The sequence below is a fragment of the Cyprinus carpio genome, chromosome A19 (genome assembly GCF_018340385.1).
Source record: "Cyprinus carpio isolate SPL01 chromosome A19, ASM1834038v1, whole genome shotgun sequence".
Lineage (NCBI taxonomy): Eukaryota > Metazoa > Chordata > Actinopteri > Cypriniformes > Cyprinidae > Cyprinus > Cyprinus carpio.
The window spans coordinates 23596134-23616735 of NC_056590.1; the positions used below are offsets into that span (position 1 = coordinate 23596134).

Genomic DNA, 20602 nt, shown 5'->3' on the forward strand with positions numbered 1-20602 from the left:
ACAATATCAAAACAAAATCAACACTGGTCACAGCAGCCATCACAATCTAAACTTATGACTTGAAATAAAGGGAAAAAGAAAAGGAGAAAAATAAAAATCACACTTTACAGAAACAAAATGAGGTTTAGGAAAATATGACTACGTGTCTCAGTGTCTTAACACATCTTTTCCTACCTTTGTAGTGCAATATGTCAGAACAATAACATTTGCACAATAACATTTAGATAAATAAACTAAATGTGTGTACGAGTGTGTGCATGTATACTGAAATTGTTAATATATATTACATTGATTTTTAATAAACTAATTATACACATATACAAAAAAAAATTATAATTATATAGCAAACAAACTTACAGAATTTTTTTACAAACCGCACAAATGTCTCACAATATTAGCAGTTATCATAGAAAACAAGTTCATCCAATGCAAATGCATTAAAATGAATTGATATATTCAAGGTTACATTGCTTACCAAAAAACAGCATGAACAAACAATGATGCCAAGAGGAATGGTAACTATATCTGCACAAAGTCATTGCCAACTGAGGTTTTGTAGGGAGGATAGATCTCCTACTAGCACAAAGACTCATCCATATTATCTTAATCATTGATAACCTTTTGGAAAGCATGAGCACTGTGTTCTTTCAACTCATTCATTTTCATCTGTCCAGACACCAAAGGCCATAGTAATTGATACGTTCTGTTCTATAAATACCACAAACATAGGACAAGAGCCCATCTGATGAGAGTGCTGATGTGGTGCACCAAGCCCAATAAAGCAAACATGTCAATGGAAGTTAACGAAAGCAAAAAGGAATTAATTTTCGATATCCTGTCTTAAGAACATGAAGTTACGTGAGGGACAGAAAGAAGATGGAAAGGCTGTTTGCTTTGACTCAGTGAGAGATGAGAAGACAGTTTCCAAGAGAAATGTTTGCTTTTGTCTTTTTTGATTTTGGTAGCATGAAGGGGACATGTGCTTGTTATTATTATCAATAAACTGGTAATGGATTTTTAGAGTCTGTCTAGCTGTAGAAGGATTATTTGGTCTTTGTAAAGTACTCTAGAAACCAAAACAATACACAATAAACAAATACAAAACAAAGGTGTTTCTTAAACAACAGGCAATAAACAGGCAACACAGTCAAGGGTTTAAACTATTGCTATTATTATTATTATTATTAGTAGTAGTAGTAGTAGTAGTAGTAGTAGTAGTAGTATTATAGGAATAACACTATATTTGTATACTTTTTTTAAAATGTATTTTTATTTTTATTTTATTCTATTTTTAACATTTGTTCACTCTAAAAAAAATGCTGCAAAAAAAATTCTACACTAACTTCATCAAAACAACTGCATCATATATTCAGTGTCTTTTTAGCAATCTCACTGACAGCAAATTTCATGAGTCAGTGGCTGGGTCAATCTCACTGACAGCTGAAACTATACACCCCTCTCCCTTCCTCCGATGAAACAACCCAGCGTGGGGTTACTTCCACCCAGGGGCGGACATAGTGATTTGGGGGTCCTAAGCAAATTTCAGGTATGATGCCCCAACTCAGTAACTAAGTGCTCTTTTACGCCTAACACTTATTTTGCTCGCACTCTCTCTCATAGTTTATAGTTTATTTACCCTTTCACACCTTAAGTAAATAATTAGTCAAACTGATGCTGTTCTAATGCCATATTAGGCTGCTTTTTTTTCTCGGATCACAAAAGATGACATAAAAAAAAAGAATTCAAATGAATTGTAACCTTCTTCAATCTTTAAAAAAAAAGGATTCAGATGTCAAAAAAAAAAAAAAAAAAAATTATCCCATGCAACTTGTTCCGTATTCCAAGCGTTCTTAAGGCATACGGTATACGACATGAGTGTTCGTGCTGGTAAGCATAGGAAAAGCATAGTCATTTTGAAACATCAAGACAAATAAAATCATGACACAAAACACGATACTTTCTTTTCTGAGGTTAATATATCTGTATTGAGATAGTCAGACAGGATTCTACAGCCTAGAAAGTATGCAAAGAGCTCTCCCTCTATACTCACTAAAAGCTGTCTAAAAGCACTTCAGTTCATCGTGATTTCACAACGTTCTGTTAATTAATTAAGCTGTCTGCGCTGCAAAATGACACCGCAGCACACGTTGTTATAATGAGTGGATTCGTGAGCTTGCAGAACTCCGCACTTGACCAAAACTCAGCACTTTGAGCGGTGAGTGAACATTTGACGCTCTCCAGAACACAAATACACACTGGAGTGTTTGCCAAATATGTTTCATCAATATCAGTTAGGGACCCCTGATTTCCTGGGGCCCTAAGCGGCCGCTTACCTCGCTTATTGGCCAAGTCTGCCCCTGCTTCAACCCAGCTGCAGGCTTTTTGCGTCCTCTTCAGGGGAGAGCGCCGCCAAACTGGTGTACTTCTTAAGTGAAATAAAGGTTTGTATACATTTTAATTCATGTATAAATTCTTTCCCGTGCTGTAAATCATATTATTTTATGCAACGCAACATATAGGGATGAGATGTCATTCAGCTAAATGCGTCAACATGCGTCATTGCGCATGATGCAAAACATAAATTGATTTTATTCGTTATAATACTGAATTTAATTTATTTTGATGTTAAAATATGTTTGCTAATCTCAGTATTGTTTGTTTATGGGCAGGTTATGCAGTCAGTCAATGGTTGAATACACTTGAATTAAAATGTTACTTTTAAACGTTACATTTTTAAAATTTCTAAAATGCTTTTTAAAAGAGTTTAAATGTAATATTGTTCACTCTAAAAAATGTTGGGTTGTTTCAACTCAACTTTGGGTCAAATAAAAAAATTAAAAATAAAAAAAAAAAACTTTTGGGATAAAAAATGTATTTAAAAATGTAACCCAATAGTTAGTCCATATTTGACCCAAATTTGGGTTAAAACAATCCAGCATTTTTTAGTGTAAACTTTATTCACCCTAATAAATTCAATTTGTCTTATATTTTTTTGTCCATGGATGTTCTTGCTTATTAATAAATGTTCATATATTGACTATTGCTGTTCCCTAGTAATCTGATTGATGATTTAAAATTTCCAGCACATTTTAAACCAGTAATAAAGTTATTTTTAAACAATAGGTGAGTTAAATAAAACAACCCAGCATGTTGAGTAAAAAACATTTTACTCAACCAGCTGGGTCAAAATAACCCAGCATTTTTTCCAGACATGTTCTAGAAGTGTTCCAGAACGTTTTCCGTGAAGTGTTCCAGACTTTCAATTCTGAATTATGAAAATTCATGATACACAAATTGAACATACACAATAATCAGAAATAATCCAAATTTAATAAACTTGATAACGTCGAAATAATAAATTAGATGAGTTAAAAAAGTGGAAAAACATGTTGCCATGGATGAATGATCATATCATTTTTGAAAGTGCATCCATATATTGTTAGATATCATTTGTAGACCATTTAAATAAAGTAGTGACTGTAAGAATAGTGTTTTAAAGGAGTCCACAGAGTCAAAAGTCCCCATAGATAAAGAAATGGCTTCAAAGGCCCGTAAGTGTAAACTCTGATAACCCTGCAACAGCTTTCAAAAAGATAAATCTCTTTATCAGTTTGCAGATACACATACTGTAAAGGGAAATCTTTATAGCATTAACTGGATTAATGTTCTCTCTGCATTTCTCATGTGAAATCACATTGACAGTGGATAAATATTTTCCAAATGAGATTTTGTATGACTGTATATTTGCTTAAATGCTCAAATTACAAGACCCCACTCATATCTCTTTTTGCCCAAGTTGGTTTTTCAAATAACTGTGATTTCCTTAAATTACCCTGATTAATTATGTGTATCTGGACATATGGGAGAGGAAATGTCAGCACATACCCGTCCATCGAAAAAACGTAGGAAACAACAAACAAATTGTACTGGAAACCAGTTATTTGCCCTATACCAGCCCTAGAGCAGACCTCAGATTTCCAAAAATGAAAACTGATCATGGGAACTTCTGCACCATGATGGATCACAGGAGGAATGTGACTTTCAATGGCCTGGTAATCCCCTTGGAAACGTTCTACCCAGTACGGAATCACACAGGGACATTGAGGAAAATTATCTCAAAAATGTTTGGAGAGAGGTGTCTATTCCAGAATCTATTTTGAGGTGAACCTTCCCAAAGAATCATTTCCTTTCAAGGATATCTATGCCTACAGTATATAAAATTCAGAATGTGGTGCATTAGATAAAAATATCATAAATAATCAGACTAGGTTTTCACGAGGCTTTTAAGTCAACCTCTGGTCAAACGCAGTTACAAGGATGTCATTTAACTAGAAGGAATTACAACTGCAAGCTTTCATCCTGCATGGCCCATTTGCATGTAGTCTGGACACATCTCAGCCAGAACAAGTTTCAAAATTTGGCCATGGGGCACTGATTGCCTTATTCCAAACAGCGGGCAAGGGTAAGACACGCAACACTGTTGCCATGGCGCGTCTGTCTTGGTACTTTAAAAGAAAAAAGACATTTCCAAAGCACACAGAAGAACTGTCCCAGTGCTGAATTACACAGACAACTAGTGCAGAACTCAACACAATGTGGATGACTGCCATTTTATCTGTCTTGCTGAGCTTGGCATGATGTATAGGTATTTGACCTATAACAGATGTGTTTGCTGGGGAAATATTGTATGTACAGTATGTGCTCACTGCAACTTGTCACACGGCAAACCAGGAAAAATTCAGCATTTTAACTAAATGAATACTGGCAGCTCTATGAGGTTTTATATGGCTGCCAAGGTATTTGGGCAAACGTAAAAGAAGAGAAGCTGAACTTGGTTGTCTGTTTGTAATTTCAAACACGACCAAGCTAATCACCAAAAACAAAAAAACAAACAAACAGACAGTCCACTGCTGTTTTATCCAAAGACAGACATAGCAGAGTAAATCACAAAGAAACAACATGCTGGAATTTATTTTAAGCAGAAACAATAATTATGATGACTGAAATAAATAAATGAATAAATAAATAAACCAAGCATTAGTAGTATTGAATAACAGAATAAAGTAAAAATAAATAAATAAATAAATAAATAAATATTTTTTAATTTACTTATTTTACTTTAATTAGCATTATACTACTAATTTTTACTATACAATTACAATGTACATAATGTGCATCATTACAATATATATAAAATGAAAGAGCTTTTTTTTTTCAAAAATAGATGGAGAAAACATAAAACACACCCACACACAATTTTTTTTAATGATGCATATAAAATATGTCAATAAATATACTGTACTATTTCCCCTTCTTTTCCCCTTTCTGTAAAAGTGCATAAAACTGTGAATGCCTACCGAAAGACATAAAAAAAAAGAGAAATCAGTCCAGAGATGACATGCTCTAACATCCTTTCCGAAATCTATATGGGCAGCCCGGCACAGATGGGGACTTGCTGCCTCACTTGTGGCATTGTGTTGTCACACTCTTCCACACTATATAATTTAGAGGCCCCTTTTATGTCTGTGCATCTTGTTTTGTGACAGAGCAGAGGGAGGAAAGAGGGGAGAAAAAAGGAATACATAAATAGAGTGACAGGAGGAAAGTGTGAGGGAGTAAAAGAAAGACTTCTGCATTGGTAGACGAGACCATAAATAACTCGTATAAGAGAAAACGATTAAAACAGATCTATCCACGCAAGCCTGCAAGCTCTTAAACAGCTATTAGTGTGGCTCTGTGCATGCTGCATGTACTGTATTCCAACTCTCAAATGAGCACAGGAACAGATCTGTAAATGACACATGGGTGTCAAATCACTCATACTGTATGCAAAAGATCAATCTTATAGACACAAGCCAGAGATCCATTCACAAACACTTATCACTCAGTAATGCACTTTCCTCATGAATTCTCTCAGCATTTTAAGAGGAGTGCGGAACAACTGGCTTCCTGCCAATGCCCGATGGTTGACATCTATGCTTTTAATATTCCTTTATCTGCACTGTGCTTTTAGTTTTATATTATGTTGAATTGCAGACCTCATGAAATGCCTTGACTAGCGCAGTTTCCTTTTTTTCTTCTTTTTTTTCTTTTCTTTTTTTTTGTTTTGATGTATTTCCTATTGAAACATCAAGTTTTGGTGGGGCATATTAAAAAAGGTTTTTACCTTTGTTAAATACCCAACAGGCTTTAATCTACCACCATGAACCATGATTTGGCATTAGCTACTGAATTTTTGAGTCCAACAGCAGATGGCATCAACACCAATCGGCATGGATGGAAAAGCTACAAACTCGGAATTCAATAGGTCTATACTGTAAATCTGAAATTTGTCTCTACTAACTGATCGATACCAATGAAATAGGCATCCCAGGTTCTATAAACAGCAAAAATGAATCTATCAATGAAAAGAAACTGCAGATGTTAAGCCAAAAAGTCTATGTGTCTGTGCATTAAATGAGTTGCAGTTCTGCAAGCATCCAACCTGAATGCCGCCATCTACAGCCAGGGGCGTTGCACAAGATCCCATGCCCTATGCATTGGCAGTCCTGATGGGCCCCCATAATTTTTTCATGTCAACAGTATCAAACTGACAAAGCTAACCAACCAATCACTGATCCCCTGATGATAGCCAATCAAAAACCTTGGAGATGTCTCTATTAAACTCAACCAATGTTGAATTAGAGAGAGACACACGTTTGCTGCAGCAGTGTTTAGAAAACCTGTTTAAAAGAAAATCATTACCTTCGCAATTCCATTTGGTGCAGAAATCACCACTAACATCTCTTTCGCCAATTAAAGGCAATTAAAATACACTGTGAACTTTATCTGCGACTGAGTCAAGACCTTACCTGTGCAGTTAATACTTTAAAGTGCCTCCATCACAAGGGTAATTGAATATAAATTACACACTGTTACTACTTATTGAAGCCGCAGCCGTTTTCCACCTCTGATGGCATAATGTGGAACGATCTTTGACCCGCTACTATTAACCGCCGGTTCAGGTTGCTTTCAGATTGATGAGAGTGAGGTAGGAGGTGAGGGGCTTATATCGCCGTCTTCAGCAATTATATGCAGCCCTTCCTGACAGCCACATCGCCTGTACGAGGTGGAATGTGAGAAGCTTGGACGAGGGCCCAGACAAGGCAAGCATGATGCTGGCCAAGGTTCAGACGAACCCCAGAGGGGCGTAGGGGCGGGGGATGTGAGGGGCTATGGGTGTCACATCGTTTGTGGCCAAAAACCGCTAAACCACAACGCAGACATAATATCCAACCACATGCCGCTCAGGTATAAAGCACACAATTGTTTCTTGTTCCTCCGTTAAAACTTAAGAAAACAGTTATTGAAAATCAGGACATGGTGACAAAGTCTCCTCTAATGGAAAACGGCTGCAAACATGCTGCTACTCTGCAAAAGTACCACAGAATGTTTGAAAGGATTAGTTCAAACAGAAAATAAATATTCTGTTATCAGTTAATCGCCTTCCTGCCTCATGACTTTCTTTCTTCTAAGGAACACAAAAAGATAAATTTAAAGAATTCTGCTGGTTGCTTTTTCCATGCACTGAATAAGTGAAGCTTTCAAGTTTCAAAATGAACATACAGTAAATGTGCCACTATAGTATCAGTGAACTCTATATGTCAGTTCTTATGAAGCCATTTGATAGCTTTTTGTCAGGAACAGACTGAAATTTAAGTTAATATTATCTCTTATATATATATATATATATATATATATATATATATATATATATATATATATATATATATATATCCTTTTTTGAGTCAGATAAATTTTTTTCATTTCACAAAACAGATTTGAATGATTAATGTATGAGCTGGACTGATTCAATCTTCAATGACAAAATGACAAATGATTCATTCATGAGTCACAGTGATTAACAGCACACTTGAACAAACATGGCAGGTTGATTTGTGAATTATAGCTTAAATGTCAATCTTTTTATCACACAATGCTTTCATATGACTTCAGAACACTTGGAATACAGCAAATAAGTCATATGAACCTTTTTTTTTTAATTAATCTTTTAAGCTTGAAAGTTTGTTCTCATAGACTAATCACACATAAAAGAACCACTAGTTCAATTCTCCTTCACACAGGTTTAGAAAGTAAGCAAATGATTACAGAATTTAATTTTTGGGTCAACTATCCCTTTAAAAACTCCAAAAGTTTGAAGACGCGTTTTCTGCAACTGCCTTGCACCATCACTTCTGAGCTGTGACAGTTTAAGAACAGTTGAAAACATAGGTTAAGCTTACAGACCAATTTATATTTTTAATGGATATCAGAATGTAACACTGGCGTCAGTTAACTTAATGTGCTCTTTCACCCCATTGTGCAGAATGTAAAAAATATATATATATATAAAAAAGGAAAAAAAGCTAAGAAAACTGATAAAACAAACTACTCCCTGAGTTCTGGAAGGGATGTGTCTAATAAGAAGCAAGACCTGTGGCTCGGATACAGCACAAGTGTTACAAAAACCTTAATGTGAGAATGATAAGAGAAATATATAATTCATCCAAATACTCTGTCCCACACAATTACACACACACACACACACACAGACACACACACACACACACACACACAGACACACACACAGACACACACACACACACACACACACACACACACCCACACACACACACTTGATTTCCTGTTTTTTCTTGACTCAGTCCTCTTTCCTTTTCCCACAGGGAGGGTCACATTATTGCTCATTACTTATCTGCCTCTCTTTGTCCAACAATTTTGCAGTGTGGCCCAAGAGTCATCAATAGCTCTCTTTCATCCACTGGTCTGATGTTTTGAATTGATTTCATGGAAAAGTTGATGTATTTAAACACTAGATAAGCTAAAATATTGGTCTTGAGACCTCAGGCTAACAGGGACCAGTGAAGATAGTCATTCCTAAATCAACATCATTAGGACAGCTGCAATAGGAGCCCACTCAGAAGTAGCACATAATAGGTCATGCAGGAAATCCCATCCTAATGATACCTTTTCTCGTGTCACACAGTTCTGGTTATAATGACCGAGAGAGTAAAACATAAGTGGAAATATATAGATTTACTTTGTGTATTTAGTCAAGCTATGACATTCTCATTTTCTTTACGGATTATGGGCCTATTTACACTTTCTCATTCTAAATTATTCAAACTGTTGTTGAATTACTTTTCAAAACTAGATGAGGAGCAAAACCTCATCAAGGGCACGCTTGCACTGTTTCAAAATGCTATTAATTTCACTAGATATCAAATACTGAAAAAAAAAGCCAATTGAAAAAAGAAAAAAAAAAGACCAAAGAATAACCTATACTAATCACACAAAGAAGAAACTCACATACTTTCACATATATAGTGGGAAAAGCTCAGGTTTGAAAAATATCCATGTCTATTTCTTGTCCTAAACAATTTGAACAAAAATTACCATATTTAAATAAATAAATAAATACATAAATGGGGTATTTTTAATGCCAACAGTAACACCATTTTCCAAAGAAAATAATCTAGGGCAACACTTATGCCAAAAGATATAACAAAATATTCTAATTTTTATTCAGGACACATTAACTTTTAGTCTGAGGCCATTTTTGGAAAACCAAAATCCCAAAACACCTAAAATGACAATTAAATGCACATTAATTCTAAAGCGAGTGTGCCCCAGAGGGAGATTTATTAAAGTCATAGATGGAAATTTGACCTCATAAATACATTAAGGGGCCTACAATGAGGCAGCAGAGAGTTAGGTCCATTTACAAAATTAGGAAGACATTAAGTGGCCAATTCATTTGGGTTTAGGGTATAGATTTCAGAGGGCTTTCTCTGCCCTTTATCAAACAGACATGGCGGAGTTAGCCTAACGACACTGATGAAACACAGTTGGGGAAAATTACTTCAAAAAGCAGCAAGAAAAATAACAGAAAGATAACAGTGCTGGCTGTCGTAATTTTTCAAATTAATTTGATATTTTCTTAAGAAATTGTGACAGCAGTGTATTGTTTTTTTGTATTTATTTTCACCTCTCACAAGTATTACATTTGGAGCAGTAACATCTCTCTGTGGTGCTCAGATAAATGTAGCACTGTTCTTGTGCATGTAAAAGATATGAAACAGGAAGGAAGAGCTTTTTAGTCATTTAAGTGAACGTTTACTCCGCTTCATCCAGCTTGTTGCTTTTGGCTGCTTCTATCAGCAAAACAAACTCTGATACAAAGGAAGTCACCCCTAAAATAGCTCAGTCCTGCTTTCGCTTTTTAGACATGCTGTGTGGCCGAGTGAGGGTTCACAGTCTTCATGAATACCCTCCATGAAGGAAACCCTCTTGAGCCACCAGGATTAACCTTTCCATTTCACTCTAGTCACCAATATCCAAACTGAGGGTCGAGCAGAACAATGGGAATGTTCGAATATGTGCTTTTAAAGGGTCATGAAACCCCAGACTACTTTTTCTGAGATTTTAGCAGAGGTGTTTATGTTGCACCTCATAGAAGACAATGTTAGCATCCGATAATTTTAACTGTTGGAGAAAACTGGTTAATTTTAAGCTTTTTTGCGCTATTTTCATCTTCCGGGTTTAAAAATCTACATTGTGTTGACGTCACAATCTGTGACGTGGCAGTGGACTATAGTACATAGATGACACGTCGGTGTCTATTAAATTATTCATGAGACTGCATTTTCTTATCCTATGAGAAGACGCTTCTCTTAATTATTCACAACCGCATGTGTTGATTCGCTATGACAGACATTTCATACTGTGACATGACATCGCACACATCAACTGAGAGAAACGTTCATGGATTGAAGAAGAGTGTTTATTTTTGTTCTGTAATAAGAGTTCGAGCACAAACACGATTCATTTACTTGGTGAGCATAACCGTTTTTCTGTCAAAAGGCTTATATAAACACCACAGAATAAGCCGATGCAGAGTGCAAATGGCTGTGCATTTATCTGTGTTTTTAACTTCATAGGAGTGAAATGAAACTGTCTGTCTCCCCTCTTCTTCCTCCTCCTCCTCCTCCTCCTCGGCCGTTGCGCACCACGCCCACTTTTTTTTAGCCTTTTTTAAAACTGTGGTGTGTACTAACCCGTGCTGAAACAGGGGGTTTCATGACCCTTTAAATCTAAAGTGCATCTTGGCAAGACGTGCTATCCTCAGAAACATGAGCTCAGAAAAAGTTTTCTTTGAACGCGGAGTGTGAACTAAGATCCATCACTTCCATACTCCTGACGGCTTCCACATGTGACATGGCAGAAGCTTGAGCTTTGCCTAAAATGGACCTCAGGCCCTACTGACAGACTGGATTCCTTCGGCTTTAGACACAATCAGACTTTAAGACACTTATAGTCTCTGAAAGAAAGTTTATGTTACGTTTATGCTTAAGGGAATAGTTCACCAAAAATGACAATTGTGTAGTTATTTTGAATTATATCCTCAAAGTGTGTATATATGATATAAATATGTCTTGAAATGTAATTTATTTCTGTGATGGTAAATGGGAATTCTCAGCAGCCATTACTTTAGTCTACAGTGTCACATGATCCTTTAGAAGTCATTCTAATTTGCTGCTCAAGAAACATTTCTTCTTATTATAAATGTTGTTGTGCTCCTTAATATTTTTGTGGAACTTCTGAAACATATTTTTGAGATTTTTTGTTTAAAAAAAATTCTCAAAAGTACAGCGTTTATTTGAAATAAGAAACTTTTGTAACATAAATGTTTTTACTGTCTACTGTTTATAAATCTAATGCATCTTTGCTGAATTAAAGTACAAACCGGATTCCAAAAAAAGTTGGGACACTGTACAAATTGTGAATAAAAACAGAGTGCAATGATGCGGAAGTTTCAAATTTCAATATTTTATTCAGAATACAACATAGATGACATAGATGAATGTATCATTTTAAGGGAAAAATAAGTTGATTTTAAATTTCATGGCATCAACACATCTCAAAAAAGTTGGGACAAGGCCATGTTTACCACTGTGTGGCATCCCCTCTTCTTTTTTATAACAGTCTGCAAACGTCTGGGGACTGAGGAGACAAGTTGCTCAAGTTTAGGAATAGGAATGTTGTCCCATTCTTGTCTAATACAGGCTTCTAGTTGCTCAACTGTCTTAGGTCTTCTTTGTCGCATCTTCCTCTTTATGATGCGCCAAATGTTTTCTATGGGTGAAAGATCTGGACTGCAGGCTGGCCATTTCAGTACCCGGATCCTTCTTCTATGCACTCATGATGTTGTGATTGATGATGCAGTATTTGGTCTGGCATTGTCATGTTGGAAAATGCAAGGTCTTCCCTGAAAGAGACGACGTCTGGATGGGAGCATATGTTGTTCTAGAACTTGGATATACCTTTCAGCATTGATGGTGCCTTTCCAGATGTGTAAGCTGCCCATGCCACACGCACTCATGCAACCCCATACCATCAGAGATTCAGGCTTCTGAACTGAGCGCTGATAACAACTTTGGTTGTCCTTGTCCTCTTTAGTCCGGATGACATGGCGTCCCAGTTTTCCAAAAAGAACTTCAAATTTTGATTCGTCTGACCACAGAACAGTTTTCCACTTTGCCACAGTCCATTTTAAATGAGCCTTGGCCCAGAGAAAACACCTGCGCTTCTGGATCATGTTTAGATATGGCTTCTTTTTTTGACCTATAGTTTTAGCCAGCAACGGCGAATGGCACGGTGGATTGTGTTCACCGACGATGTTTTCTGCAAGTATTCCTGAGCCCATGTTGTGATTTCCATTACAGTAGCATTCCTGTATGTGATGCAGTGCCGTCTAAGGGCCCGAAGATCACAGGCATCCAGTATGGTTTTCTGGCTTTGACCCTTACGCACAGAGATTGTTCCAGATTCTCTGAATCTTTGGATGATATTATGCACTGTAGAAGATGATAACTTCAAACTCTTTGCAATTTTTCTCTGAGAAACTCCTTTCTGATATTGCTTCACTATTTTTTCCCCGCAGCATTGGGGGAATTGGTGATCCTCTGCCCATCTTGACTTCTGAGAGACACTGCCACTCTGAGAGGCTCTTTTTATACCCAATCATGTTGCCAATTTACCTAATAAGTTGCAAATTGGTCCTCCAGCTGTTCCTTATATGTACATTTAACTTTTCCTGCCTCTTATTGCTACCTGTCCCAACTTTTTTGGAATGTGTAGCTCTCATGAAATCCAAAATGAGCCAATATTTGGCATGACATTTCAAAATGTCTCACTTTCAACATTTGATATGTTATCTAAGTTTATGAGATTTGTAGATTATTCCATTTCTTTTTTTACTCACAATTTGTACAGTGTCCCAACTTTTTTGGAATCTGGTTTATATTGATTTCTTTTAAAAATGGACCCATTTCACTTTGATTATAGGAAAACAAACAGATAGGACATTGTGTTCCACAGAAAAAAGAAAGCCATAATGGATTGGAACGAGATGAGGTTGAGTAAATGATGAACTATCACTTAAAATTGTGATTAGATATAAAAAAAAACTGGATAATACCTTTATTTGCCCTACTGTCATGTTTGAAAGCATCCCTTCATTAAACAGCTGATAGTTTAAGCATTTTAGATTATCAGAGGTTAGGTAGCTACATCCACAAGTGGTCCGTTTCCTGCAACAAATGATAAAAGATCACAGTCAGTCCAAAAAAGTCTCCCTCTTTAGACCATGCCTGCTTCTGGGATAATCTTTGGACAAACAGAAGCCACCTTTGACTGGACAAGAATGTTATCGGGATATGCTCTTCCCCCGGCACAGCAGAATTCCACAGTGAACGTTTATTGACCACACACAGACCCCTCCGCACCTCCAACAACAGACCAGACACTATCTGGGGTCTTTCATCAGCCTACGGCTTGAGTGGTATTAAGAATTACTCCACAGTCACAGCTCACTTGATCAAGACAGATAGACCAGCGCAGGACACTTCATCTTCTATCCGATGAAATATGTTAACTGCATCCTCATGTGCCTTTAGCACAATTAGTCTGAATTAGGCCTGTGCCTCATAGCTCATTCCACTAAAACAAGCTTTCTTGTACTATCCATCCTGTTACATTTCGAATATAAAAAATATGACTTAATTCTTTAATTAGAGCTACTGTACAAGACAACATTTACCTGTCAAGATCTATTAACATCGTCTAACTGAAGTAAGGTGCACATTTTCCAGTATAAATCTAAGTCTGACTATCAGTTAGTAAAAAAAAAAAAAAATGACATTACCAATGTTAGCAGATATGGTTATACTCCTTTCACTATATTTTATGATAAGCCACTTACTAACTGGTATAGAATTCAGACTGCATGCTTTTTTCAGACTGCAAAGCTTTTTTTATGAACTCTGACATACTGATACGTAGTACGGTATTTTGATAGCATGCAGGTCCTGGTAAAAAGACTTTTGTTACTTTCTTTCATTCTTTTGTTTTTAACCATTGCACCCTAATATTATTTCAGCCAACTTTGTCTAAAATAGAGCCAAACAATTTTTTTCCCTTTAAAAATTGATCATACAAGTATCTGCAAATAGTAATCTGTAACTGTTTTATATCCATCAGGATAATTAAGTTGGACAGCATTGCAAAATGAAGCCGAGAATGGAAATGCAGAGAAAAGCATGTGGGATTTGATCGAATGGAAGGAACTCTTTAGATTAGTTAGAATGCGGTGCACGTTGCAGCCATAACTTTTACTTAAAAACAGCATTTTTATTATTTATTTACTATTAAAAAAAAAAAAAAACAAGAAAGAAAGAAAGAAAGAAATTTGACTCTGAGAAATCTAAAGGGTATTCTCATCATGTAATCCATCATATATGTTAAAAGTTCAGGTCATGTTTTATGAAAATAAACAGAAAGATTCAAATAATTAATCTCAGACTATTCTTAAAGATCACAAAATTCAAAAATAAAATAGTTTTCTATACAAATATGGTTTGTTTGTCTAATGAAAGCGACAAAGTCAATGTTAGATTAGTTTTCTATGCTAAGTACCCTTTGGTTGTTTCTGTAGATGTTTCTGTTTGAGAAGCAATTATCATTAACTACTTGATGACTGACCAGTAAAGTATAACCATTATAATGGAAGTATAATTATAATTATAGCTAAATAAAAATGTAATTGCATAGTCATTTAAATGTTCATAAGAATTTTTTTTTCTATTATACACTGTAGAAATTAATGACATGTTGAAACAAATGACATTTAAATAATATCTATATACACTGATGTCCAAATGTCTGAGACCACTAATGAAAAATTCTTCTTTTTTATCCTTTTATACTTTTCATGTCTTACTCATATAAAAATTTAATGTTTGTTTTAATAAAATAATGAAATGAAACCCTTTCCATTTGTAGGTTGTTAGAATTTTGGACATTAAAAAAAATCTTGGACAAAAGTTGTGAAAATATTTTTTTCTGCCATATAAATTTAATTCCCATCAACTTTGCTTAAAGGTAAAAAAAAAACAAACAACAACAACAAAAAAACTCTCAATCATCTATAGCAGCTTGTACAGGGAGTGATGTAAAAGCTTATGCTTTTAGAAGCCATTAAAAAGCTGTGCTGATATCTGCCAGGACAGTTAAAGCTTAGCCAATAATAGAAGGATAGATCCTTCTCGCTCTTCCTTCAAGCACTCCCGGGGGTCTGCCTGACTTCCTGTCATTAAAGACACAGCGCGCCCAACTACCATCTGGGTGACTGACAACCCGGTATCAGCACGATGTGTGGAGTCCACCTGACCATCTGCAAAATCAGCCAGACGCTGCTCGAGCGAGACTCCCATGCCATGTGGTTACATTGTGCGGTGTGAGTAGACAGCGGCTGAACAGAGCAATCTGTGTTGATGTAAATCATGTTTCTGACTGCTAAAGTGGCCAAGGTAATGCTTTTAATAAGACAGGTCTGTTATTGTAAAGCTCGTACTCTGCCTTGTTGCAAAACTCGTAGTGCAGTGACCATAAAACACGTCCTTACAATCTGGCATCTGAACATCAGCCAAGAACGCAGTTCAGAAAAAAAAAATAAAACATCTGAGAAGATTCACTGTTGTCTAAACAGTTTTAGATGACAACCGAACACCCGAAGTGCTCAGCGTCAAGAACAGTGCTGATCCCTGTCGGCTTTAGACTCATAAACAGTTGTGACATGCACATCCAAGTCTTAGGTTTCACGCACCAAACTTTGCACTTCAGACTTTAAAAACACTGTTATTTCTCCTCTCCGCTGCTCTACTGACTCTACTGAACAACAGCTGTGCATTCGCTCCTCTCAACTTACGCAAACTACTACATAATTGTGTATACAGAAACTGCGATAAGTGTGCGATCATCCATTGTGCAACTTAAAAGAACTCACCTTTTGTAACCACTGTGTATAGTTCTCCATGACGTGCTCCAGCTGCTGCATCTTCTGGTTGGAGAAGTCCGCTTCAGGTTGAGGTGCGTCCCGCTGAAGTGTGTTGGCACTGTATGGTGTGCCCGCTTTATACTCTCGACAAGAGCCTCCATCACCCTCCGGAAGGATAAAAGTGTAGCTACACTGTCCTTGTTGGATCCGGTGATATTTCCGACCGCTGCTGCTGTTGGCTTTTGCAGTGGAGCTTCTGAGTCCTTCTTCTGCTCCTCTTCTTTGCTCAGCCCCTCCGCAGTCTGCTACCACCAGCAGCGCTACTAGGGACAAGCAGCGGCACACAAACCAACCCCACAACATGGCAGGAGCTGGAGGGGAGGGTGAGGTCATGAATATCAAAGTTTGTTTGAGGGTGCTGTCGGTTTCTTTAGTCCGAAGTCAGGTGGAATCAGTATGAGCAGAGATGTATGGTTGACCAGGGGCACGTGGTGATCACGTCCAGACTGGACTGTTGCCTGGAGGTCATTATTGATCCCTTCACCCACTCACAATACTCTTCCTGTCTTTATATCAAGTTGGTCTTCTGGGGAAAAACTGAAGTCTTGAGAAACTGTGGCTGGAAGTGCATGTGAAATGCAGCTGTGCAGTTATGAGGAAAGCAAGACAGTGTCCATGAAGATGTAGTCTGGAGTGTTGTCAGACCTCCCCTGGTGCTCTCTCTCTCTTTCTCTCTCTATGTTTCCTTTGTGTATGACCGTGCAACTGAATGACTTTGCTCTGGGCTTCTAGCATGCTCTGAGCCTGCCCCTCGCAGTGACTGGAGAGGAATGCATGTGCGTACGTGTGTGTGTGAGTGTGAGAGAGAGAGAGAGAGAGAGAGAGAAAGAGAGAGGGAGAGAGAGAGTGAAAAGGAAAGTGAAGTGTACCGGGACCCCAGCGAAGAGGATGTTCTCAGTGCTTGAGGATCATTTTACAAGCTTTCTGACCCTATGTTTGTGCAGTAGCCCTGCCTCCAGTATACTGAACCTTCAGGAACGCACACACACGGACACATCCACCTGATGAAATTTCACACAAAAGTTAAAATTCTGGCATCATTCACTTATTCTCTTCTCCATACATATCCATTTGACCTTCTTCATGCTGTGGAACACAAAAAGAGATGTTCAGCAGAAAGTCCATTCTGCACTTTGCCTTAAAATAAAAGTGATAGATGACCATGGCTGTCAAGGTATTTTGCGAGAATAAAACACCTGATTTTCATATAAATATATGAAATATCATATCATATATCTCATATAAAAGTAATATATGGCCTATAGAAGATTTGGGATACAGGGTCTCAAGAATTGTATTTTATGGTGCTTTTATAGTAGTTTTTATAACTTGACATCATCCATGAAAATTTGCTAAACTCACATTTTGTGTTTTATTGAAAATAGTCAGATTTTCATAAAAAATGATGACAGACAGCCAGACAGCCAGACAGACAGATAGATAGATAGATAGATAGATAGATAGATAGATAGATAGATAGATAGAAATAGATAAATGCTAGTCACCAAAGAAGAATATTAGTAACAGCTTTTTCAGCCTCCCCAAAAATGTGTGAAACAACACATGAAATGTGACATTGTGAAACTCTGCTCCTGTTAAAAACACAAGCCTGCAATTCACAGCATCTTCCTCTTGTTTTCATAAAAACAAAATCCAGCACTGTCCTGATGGAGGAGCTGCATCATCAGAGGAGAATGCACTACATTGGAACAGGCATCCTATTTACATTGACCTTGGACCAGCTTTCTCAACACAGAATCCAAAACAAAGAGCTGGTCTCAAACCAAAACCTAACAGTTGGCAGAATAGTGCGCTTGTAGACAGGAGGTCAAAGGTCAAGTTCCAATTAAAGACCCCCGCATTTTTTTCACCCCCTACTATGGCAACTTGGATGGCAGATAAAGACTGAACAGTTCTTAGTACACTGACTATGAGACAATGACTCAATATGAGTAATCCGCATAACAGCCCTCCTCCTCATGGTTTCTAACTTGGATGTAGGCGCTCCAAGATAACAAGCCCAGAATAACTCTGAGCAGTCTTAACTTTTAAAGCATGAGTAAACATTTCTCTGAAATCTGACAAAACACCCCATATCTAAAATATAGGCGTCTGTCTCAACAACATATAAGAAGCTAAATATGTGAATTTTGGACTAGAATGATAACTGTTAAAAACAATAATCAAACATAAGTAAATTTAGAAAAAAAAAATCTCTGGTAGGATGTGGCCCAAAAATGGACCGCAGGTTTTTTTTTTTGTTTGTTTGTTTTTTTGTCACGGACAGCTGGGAAAAACAATGGGAATTTAAAGAATTAAGATGGGATAAATAAATACATACATAAATTTCCTTTAGTTATTGACATCAGAAGCTATGTGTCTAAACAAATGTAAATATTTTGGTATAAATGCATCTTTATTTGGTAGAAGCAACATAAAATTGGGAAGATGCTTACATGTAAATGTAATATATAATATAATATCTGCATATAATTGGGTCTTTGGCATTCATGGCAATATCAACATACTCAGTGTTTGACTGTAAGGGCATTTTTGTCACCACTTGCTGTCCTATTTAAAATCCTTTACATTAAAATCCTTAAGCAAAGCCAGAGTGAAAACCACTGATTTAGAAGACAAGCAACTCAAGCATTAGTTTCCCACTGAATCAGAGCCTCTACATTATGTTTACAGTGTAGTAGGTCAGAACTTCAAAGACCAACATAATGAACACTATGTGTTTTGGCATTTACTTGAGTTTTCGGGGAAATGCACAAACCATGGATATTTACATGTCATAATTGATTTGTGTAATCTACACACCAAAGTCTTTGCTGGAATGTAAACACAGAACATGGTGCGAGAAAACAAACATCTTATTCATGCTGCCGGTTTTAACTGTCTAGACTCCCTACTTTTTCATCACAGACCACAGAGTACCATCATATTTATGACAAAAATACTGTATAAATAACATTGTGCTTTCAGCTTTTATTGCTGAAGATGTTTCGAATGGTAAAAGTCATCTACGTGTATGTCCAAGAAAACAAATGAGAACTTAATGCAATGAAAGTGCAGTGTAGCAGTTTTACAAAATAATCTGCAGCTTGCAGATGACTCCAGCACAAAGGCATAAAGAAGCTGGAACAAAAAAATTGCCAAAGATAACAATAGCAATTTTAATGTGAATTTTAATCTTCATTGTCTCAATTATTCTCCTGTGGCTAGAGTCTGGCAAAACATTTACTCACAGAGGCTTTTCTGTTGATGATGGAGCTGAACCAATGCCAGCCGACTTATTCATCCATTTCAGTGGATAATTACCAAGCACTAATATGTCACACAACCGCATTCTTCCGACTTCAATGGACCGTTCATCCCATTCATAACCGAGGCCTCTCAGTTCATCGGTTCCCCAAGGGGGAAAACAGCCTCATTCAAATTTGTCACACTAAAGGCTCTCGACATCTCATTTGATAGCATATCAAGCCCGTCGAGCTCAACACATCCAATTGAAAGGGTAATTTCAATGGCTGGCGCAAATTTTGAATGTTTTGAGGTGACTATGCAACAATCTTTCTTCAGAAATCCAATGAAGTTCAAAGAAACACAAGTGGCTGTAAAAGTGCTTTAAGTGGATCCACAGGGAAATGAATTGGACTGCTAAAAGGATAAAAGACAGAAATAAAAGAGAAAGAGAAAAAAAGAGTGACATGACATGTCCATGAGTCTGAAAGAGAAAGAAAAGTGAAAAGAAAGACATGTTTAGTCTGCATTCTTGCATCTTAGTCTAATTCTTTAGGACAGACGGTTTGATTGATTCTTTAAACAGCCCAGCGTGGCACATGCTGACTGGGATGATGTCATGAATTGTAGACTGTTGGAAGAATGACACCAGCAGCTATTAGGCTCTAAATCCTGCCATGGACAGCTCATCTCAAACCGGTTCTCTTGGGCAAAACCAACAGAGCATACTGAGTTCTAGGTATGTCAAAGCAACCTTCTGTCTTCCTTACTGATGCTAAAGTTCATGTCAAGTTTATGGAACGTGCACTCTTGTACCTGTCCTTCAAAGGTTATACAGCACATATATGTTTATAGTCTTGATTACAGTGCACAGATGTGCTAATCTCACACAGAGCCAGATGC

General features: G+C 37.0%; 1 protein-coding gene across 1 annotated transcript in view; it reads right to left on the reverse strand.

The window, feature by feature from the left end:
• Nucleotides 1-17287, reverse strand: part of LOC109090037 (angiopoietin-1-like) — a 50164-nt gene extending 32877 nt beyond the window's left edge. The window contains exon 1 of the mRNA XM_042777120.1: nucleotides 16403-17287. Coding sequence (XP_042633054.1) covers nucleotides 16403-16786 — 384 coding nt within the window. The 5' untranslated portion in view covers nucleotides 16787-17287. The remainder of the gene's footprint in view (nucleotides 1-16402) is intronic.
• Nucleotides 17288-20602: the final 3315 nt, after the last annotated feature.